This window comes from Triticum dicoccoides, chromosome 5B (assembly GCF_002162155.2).
Source record: "Triticum dicoccoides isolate Atlit2015 ecotype Zavitan chromosome 5B, WEW_v2.0, whole genome shotgun sequence".
Classification (NCBI taxonomy): Eukaryota; Viridiplantae; Streptophyta; class Magnoliopsida; order Poales; family Poaceae; genus Triticum; species Triticum dicoccoides.
In genome coordinates, this window is record NC_041389.1 from 444,729,062 (window position 1) to 444,736,516 (window position 7,455).

The 7,455-nt window shown below is 46.1% G+C and overlaps 1 protein-coding gene across 1 annotated transcript; it reads left to right on the top strand.

Annotated features, from left to right (window-relative positions):
• Positions 1-816: 816 nt before the first annotated feature.
• Positions 817-7,159, top strand: LOC119310358 (ABC transporter G family member 11-like). The gene is made up of 8 exons (XM_037586133.1): positions 817-1,492; positions 1,755-1,834; positions 1,933-2,397; positions 5,359-5,445; positions 5,537-5,665; positions 5,764-5,958; positions 6,045-6,112; positions 6,256-7,159. The coding sequence occupies exons 1-8, from the start codon at positions 1,021-1,023 to the stop codon at positions 6,950-6,952; spliced, it is 2,193 nt and encodes a 730-aa protein (XP_037442030.1). The 5' UTR covers positions 817-1,020; the 3' UTR covers positions 6,953-7,159.
• Positions 7,160-7,455: the final 296 nt, after the last annotated feature.

Here is a 7,455-nt window from a genome sequence, read left to right on the forward strand (position 1 = left end):
TGCATCACCCTTTTCTTTTCAAGGGAAAAACCAACGCAAGCTCAAGAGGCAGCAGAAAGCTACAAAATAAAACATTGTCAACATAAGAGAAAATCGTTGTTCTTGAATGGTTTTTAACCCTGAGCCCCCAACAACTCTAAGAGTTCAAACCCTGTCCCAGGCAACCAAGCCTTGTCTAGCAAAAAGAAACATCTCCTATGTTGATCAAGTCGTTCTATGGTCATTTCTTCAAGGAGGAAGGAGCCCAAGAAATAAGTAGAGGGCTATATGGGCAGTAGTTTCTTGAAAATTAATGTAGAGCCGAGTGGAGTTTGGAGTCATCAATAATTTTTCACGAAGTTGTCACAGTTTGTTGTGTTGCCCTAGCTAGGATTAAGGTGTCCTCAGCGAATCGTAGTACCATGGGGACAGGCGCGTGAGTCATCTATTGGGTGAGGTCATCTATTGGGTGAGGACGTCAGCAACTATGTCGTCGGCAACTATGATGAAATTTACCATCGGTACGAAATCTCTTTAAACGTGCATTTCCAGCGTAGCGTAACCCGAAGGAAGCAGAGTAATTTGCTCTGAAAGACCTCGTACCAAGCAATGAAAGCACACAAACGTAAGCATTTTACTACAGCAGAACCACTGCTTCGGCAGTAGAATTGCCCAATGGGTGTCAGTCTCGTACTTGTCACGACAATATTATTTGTCTGCAAAAAATTGGACACCTTCTCATCATTAGAGAAAGGAAGTTGAAGGCCACACGCACGTACGTATACAGGCACAAGGAACTAGGCACCCTTTTGACCCGCTCCTGTGTTCAAAAGGGCATTCAAGAAAAATAAATGTAAAGCAAGTTGTGATTTGAATTAGGATTAAGTACAAATAAATCATACACTCAACCACCTCATCTTCCCTCTATTTAAGCCGTTTCAGCTCGCGGCCATTCTGCAAAGTCATCACCAGCAAAGAACCTCTAGCTGATTGCAGCTTCTACGCACGTCTCCAACGATCGAGTCCACTAAGCACCCGCACATGGCGTCCGAGCAGCTGCTGCCAGCCGTGCCGAGGTGGAAGCCGAGCCCGCCGCGGCAGCAGAGCCGCCCGCACGACGACGAGGGGCCGTCCGGCACGGCCTCGGACGCCCTCGGCGGCTCTCTGCGCAGCACCGACGGCTTCCCGTTCGGCAGCGGGAGCTCCTTCCCGCCGCCGCCGTTCGCGCCGATGCCGGTGACCCTGCCGCGGTCGCGAACGTCTTCCTCGCTCGAGATCACTGTGGAGAACGGCGCCGCCGGTGCCCCCGCCGTTGTCCGCGAGGCCTCGTTGCGCCGGGTCGACCAGGGCGTCGTGCTCTCGTGGGAGGACCTGTGGGTGTCGGCCGCCGGCGGCAAGGCCGGCCGCGTCCCCATCCTGCGCGGCCTCAACGGCTACGCGCGCCCCGGCGAGGTGCTCGCCATCATGGGGCCCTCCGGCTGCGGCAAATCTACCCTTCTAGACGCTTTAGCAGGTTGGTGCTGCCGTATACATGCACGTGAATCTTTTTTGTACGATTGATATCTCGTATCCGGGCTGGCCTTCGCTAGTCAGACAGCCAGCCTTCGTGATAAACTACTCGATCGAAAGAGTTGTTTCACAAGCTAGCGTACAAGCGCGTAGCGACACACGATCAGTATCAAGATATCTTTATTTTTTATTTTTTGTGGTCAGAAGAAGAAGAATCTATGCTAATTCCTACGAGTTTCTGTGGTACAAACAAACAATGAATACAGGAAGGCTAGGCTCTGGTGTCAACCAGAAAGGAGACATCTTGATCAATGGCCGGAGGCAGAAGCTATCCTATGGAACATCGGTAAGCCTACCCTAGTGGATGCATGGATGAGCTATTTCAATTCGGAGAATCTCATTTTCATTCTGGCTGATCGTGAACGCATCATTTGCGTGTTGCAGGCGTACGTGACGCAGGACGACGTGCTGATGACGACGCTGACGGTGCGGGAGGCGGTGCGGTACTCGGCGTCGCTGCAGCTGCCGAGCGGCATGTCGGCGGCGGCGAAGCGGGAGCGGGCAGAGGAGACACTGCGGGAGATGGGGCTGGAAGGCGCGGCAGACACGCGCATCGGCGGGTGGATGCACAAGGGGATCAGCGGCGGCCAGCGGCGCAGGGTCAGCATCTGCATGGAGATCCTCACCCGGCCGGCGCTGCTGTTCCTGGACGAGCCCACCAGCGGCCTCGACAGCGCCGCCTCCTTCCACGTCGTCAGCCGGATCGCCAGGCTCGCGCGCCGGGAGGGCATGACCGTCGTCGCCGCCGTGCACCAGCCCAGCACCGAGGTCTACGGCCTCTTCCACGGGCTCTGCCTCCTCGCCTACGGCAAGACCGTCTTCTTTGGTCCCGCCGCCGAGACTAACCAGGTATGTCTGTACATACTGTACGTTCGTCGGTTGTATGCGTGCGTACGTAGGCACGTACGTGCATATACGTGCCGTTCATTGTTTTTTAACACAGTACAGACGCAAACGTTTATATACACAAGCATAAATTCATCCCTATAAACGCACACATGCATACTCTAACCCTATAAGTACCTCCGGAAGACCGAGCCGGCATATCATCTTGAAATTTACGAAGTCAACGTAGGCACCTCGTCGTTGACGGGAACGTCTCCTCTCACTGAATGTGCATTGCTGGAAATCCTGAAATAAATCCAGGAATAAATTGAAGCGCCAGGATTTGAACCCTGATGGGCTCGAGATACCACAGTCCCTCTAAGTTAGAGGCTCTAACCATCCAACCACAGGTTGGTTCGCTGCCGTTCATTGTTGGTTGTTGCTGTCGCGCTATCGTATGGACGTGTTTGGACTTTCGACATGATCGCGACCCTAGTAAGGGTATTCACAGTTCCACATGGACGGTGGTAATACAAATTATTTTATGTTTAGGTTGGATTTGTAGGTGAGATATTATGATCAATTAAAACATATGTAGTGATCTTTTTAACACATACCTTATGGGGGTACGTCTGCAAGTCCAAAATATTTCAGCCAAAATTTTGATCTAAATCTAAGGAAATAAAAAGACTTCCTTTTTAAGTAATATCTCCTTTGGTTGGGTACTTGGGTACACCATCCACAGCTCAATTAACTTAGTTATATCACCTTTGATTGTGTACTTGGGTACCTGACGTGTGACATTTGAGTTTTTCTATATACTCCCTCCGTTCGGAATTACTTGTCGTAGAAATGAATGTATCTAGACGTATTTTAGTTCTAGATACATTCATTTCCGAGACAAATAATTCCGAACGGAGGGAGTACAACGAAGGGAGTGTTAGAAAATGACTATAGTTCGCCAGGAGAACAAGTGGAACAGTTGTAACGTGCAAAAGCAACACCACGTGCGTACTTTGGAAGAAAAGGAAAAAGTCTAAAATAAACCTCGAATTTGTACACGAAAGCTAAATCAAACCCTGAACTTTGAATCTCGAAAATTGACACTCCGAACTTGTAATCCCGGTCTATTTTGGAACCAATACCTGTTTGGCACACCGGGAATACTACAATCCCGGCTGGGATTACCAGCTACTCTCTCGGACAAGAATTTGGGCCGGCCCACTATACAAAACAAGAATACATGAGGTTTAAAAAATGTCCGCACATTTTTTAAATTGTTCGGAAGTTAAAAATGTTCCTGTTTTCTACTTTTCAAACAAATTCAATTCTTTTTGTGTTTTTTAAACTGTTTGGAATTTTGAAACTCTATTAGCATTTTTAAAAACTGTTCGCGATTTAAAAAAAATCACATTTGTCAAAAAATGTTCAGAATTCGAACAGTATTTCACATGCTTTGAAAAATCTTTCGTATTTCTAAAATTGTGTCACATTTTTTAAATAATGTTTTTTTTCGTAAATTATTTCATAAATAATGTAAAAAATCTTTGAACATTTATAAAGTGCGAGCACTTTTTGAAAATTTCGAATACTTTTAAAAAACCAACAACTTTGAAAAGGCGGACACCTTTATAAACATTTTTTGCGACCTGAATTTTTTTAAAGTGCTAATGAGTTTCAAAAAATGTGTTTGTGACATTTTCAAAAAAATGTGTGTGCAATGTAAAAATATGTTTGCGTGATGTAAAAAAAATGTGTCATAACATTAACAGAATATATGTGGCTTGTCTTTAAAAGAAGTGTATGCAAATTTAAAAATGTTGAACGATGTAAAAGAGTGTTCGTTTAGTTTTATAAAATGTTCATTGTCATTAAAAAAAGTAAAACATGTATTTGAAAAAATATTACCATGTATTCAAAATGTTTTTAAAACATTTAATTTAAAAATGTACATAATGTATTTGAAAATATCAAAAGTTTATCCAAAAATATTTAATGTGTGTGTTAAAAATGTACATTGGATACTGAGAAAATTTAAACATGTGTAAAAATGAAAAAAAGAAAAGAAAAGAAACTAAGAAAACCAGATTAGTGCGTGTGCGCGAGTAACTGCGCTACTGGGCCGGCCCAATTCAGCAAATCCCGGCTACGTCCTGTTAAGTTTTAAAATAGACCGAAATTAGAGAGTTTGGTGTGCTCATTTCAGGGATTGAGATTTCAGGGTTTGATTTAGTTTTCACCTACAAATTAAAGGTTTGTTGTGGACTTTTTCCTTTGGAAAAATAGATCACGATATTAATTAACTACTGTATGCACAGTTGGGAACTACTCCTACTCGAGTCACTGGTAGGCGCTAGGAGCACTGCAGACGATCGATCCAAACCGCTGGGGAACATATGGACTGCGCCACGCACCGGGAACATTCGTTTTGGCAGGGAAGCTTACTCCCAATTTATTTTAAAAAAGGAATCACACATGCATTGAACGATCGGTGCCGCCTAACTCAACTGCGGCATCGCGTTCATAGCACAGTGGCGAAGATTTGCTTGCTTTCTGGACTGTTTTTTCAGTGGTGACAGCTGAGGCTGAAAGCTCGGTTCAGCTGTAGACGACTGTGGAGAGATCGTATGGTACTCGTATTAGGTAAACCACTGTGCGAAGCAAGAAATTAATCGGTGTATTGAGGAACTATTGGGTGGTAGTAATTTTTTTATGGGGTGATTAAATTGATCACACGGTTTGACAAACACGCGTGTTTTCCTAGGTGACGGTGTGCCGGTCACAGAGGAGAAATTAAAAATGTGTCTCGGTTGGTCGGTGTCCGTAGGTAGATAACTTTGACAAAACATGTGAAATTTCACACATGCCATCTGTTCCTGTCTTCCTCACTTGCTGGACTTGCATTACTACAGTCAAAGTACAGAAGAAACTCTTGAAGCCAGTGAATTGTGTTACCTAATTTGTTTGCTTGCTCGTTTGTTGCAGTTCTTTGCTCTGAGCGGGTTTCCTTGCCCGTCGCTAATGAACCCTTCCGATCACTTCCTGAGGACCATCAACAAGGACTTCGACAACGTGAGCACATCACCACCGTTCATTATCTATATCTGAAATCTTCTTGGTGAATAGTATTCCTAACCATGCGCTCCATTAATTGATTCCTCAGGACATCGAGGAAGGCCTCCACGGGAAGAAGACGACCACCGCCGAGAACATCGACGCGCTGGCGGTCTCCTACAAATCATCCATGCATATGGACAAGGTGACTCGGCAGATCGCCAACATACGCAGCACTGTGAGTAGCCCGGACTCCACGTACATTCTGAAACTTTCAATTGGAGTGCAGAATTTTGCTAATTATAAGCATTTATGTGGTTTGTCGTGTGGTTTCAGGGAGGGGAGGTGGTGAAGATGGAAGGGCAGCAGCCGAGCTTCCTGATGCAATCCTTCGTGCTGACCAAGAGGTCTTTCACCAACATGTACAGGGACCTCGGCTATTACTGGCTCCGCTTCGCCATCTACATCGCCCTCTGCCTCTGCTGCGGCACCATCTTCTATGACATCGGCCACAACTACGGATCCATCCAGGTGCCTAGCAAGAAGTCTCTCGTTGTAGTTGCCACCGCCACTGATCACTGTTGTGTTAACCATGTGATTGAAAACTTTGCATGCAGGCTCGTGGCTCCATGCTCATGTTCGTCGGTGCCTTCCTCACCTTCATGGCCATCGGAGGCTTCCCATCTTAATTGAATTCAAGTGAATATTTCGGCCCTTTGACCGGAATGAAAGCAGAAATCACTGAAATTCACTGATTTCGGATGGTGCTAAAAAAATTCTAAAATTGAAATTGAAAACCATGCTCACAATACGTTGATTTAATGTGCTTTATGTATGCCCAACGCGGATATTTGGAAGGGAGAGGTTGAACGGGCACTACGGTGTCTCGTCGTTCGTGATCGCCAACACAGTCTCGGCGACACCGTACCTGCTCCTAATTTCCTTGGTGCCGGGTGCGATTGCCTACTACCTGGTCGGCCTGCAGAGGAGTTTCGACCACTTCGCCTACTTCGCACTGGTGCTCTTCATGACCATGATGCTCGTGGAGGGCCTGATGATGATTGTGGCCAGCGCAGTGCCAGACTTCCTCATGGGCATCATCACCGGCGCTGGCATCCAAGGCGTCATGATGCTCAATGGCGGTTTCTTCCGGCTGCCCCACGACCTGCCCAAGCCGGTGTGGAGGTATCCCATGTACTATGTCGCCTTCCACAAGTACGCCAACCAGGGGTTCTACAAGAACGAGTTCCTTGGCCTCACCTTCCCGAACAACCAGGCTGGCGGCGCTGCCACCATCACTGGCGACCAGATCCTCAAGGACTACTGGCAGGTGGAAATGGGGTATAACAAGTGGGTCGACCTCGCGGTCCTGTTCGGGATGGTCATATTGTACAGGGTGCTCTTCTTGGCCATCATGAAGCTTGCCGAGAAGGTGAAACCCATGGTGAACGGGCTCAGGTTCAGGAGCACCCAGCCGTCGGTGCACATCGCCGACCAGGGTTCCAAAGCAAATGGAGCAATGTGAGGCCGGAGAGATCAGCACAATTATTTTGTTAGTAATTGTTTTGTAGTAGAGGATTGTTTCTTATGAGTACTGTAGCATTGTAGTGTTGTACAATGTATGTAAATTCCACAAAAAAAAAGTGCACAAATAGTGTCAAATTAGCATTGACAAAGGGCATTTTTACAAAATGTAACTTAGTTCATAGGCCGGCTGTAAGCAGTTTGTGGATACATATGAGTATTACTATTTTATAAATAAGGGGTCACCCCCTGATTTTCATTTTTCTGAAAATTGATAACACAAGCATCCATCAAGTTCCTGTTAAGGCATCAGTCTCTGTGTCACACGACAAGTACGAGTACCCTCTACGAACAAGAGACGTCTACCAAGCAATATCTAAACCTTATTACATGACCCACCACCAGCACCAAAGCTTTTAAAAGTAAAGTTGAATACAAACTACAACCATTATCTAAAACCACAACAACATATCTCCAGGGTCATCATCCAGCAATCTTGAGCAT

Coding starts and splice junctions, on each gene's coding strand:
- LOC119310358 (XM_037586133.1), top strand. CDS start 1,021: ATGGCGTCCGAGCAGCTGCTGCCAGCCGTGCCGAGGTGGAAGCCGAGC. Junction 5,446..5,536: donor TCAACAAGGACTTCGACAAC/GTGAGCACATCA, acceptor TTGATTCCTCAG/GACATCGAGGAAGGCCTCCA. Junction 5,959..6,044: donor ACAACTACGGATCCATCCAG/GTGCCTAGCAAG, acceptor CTTTGCATGCAG/GCTCGTGGCTCCATGCTCAT.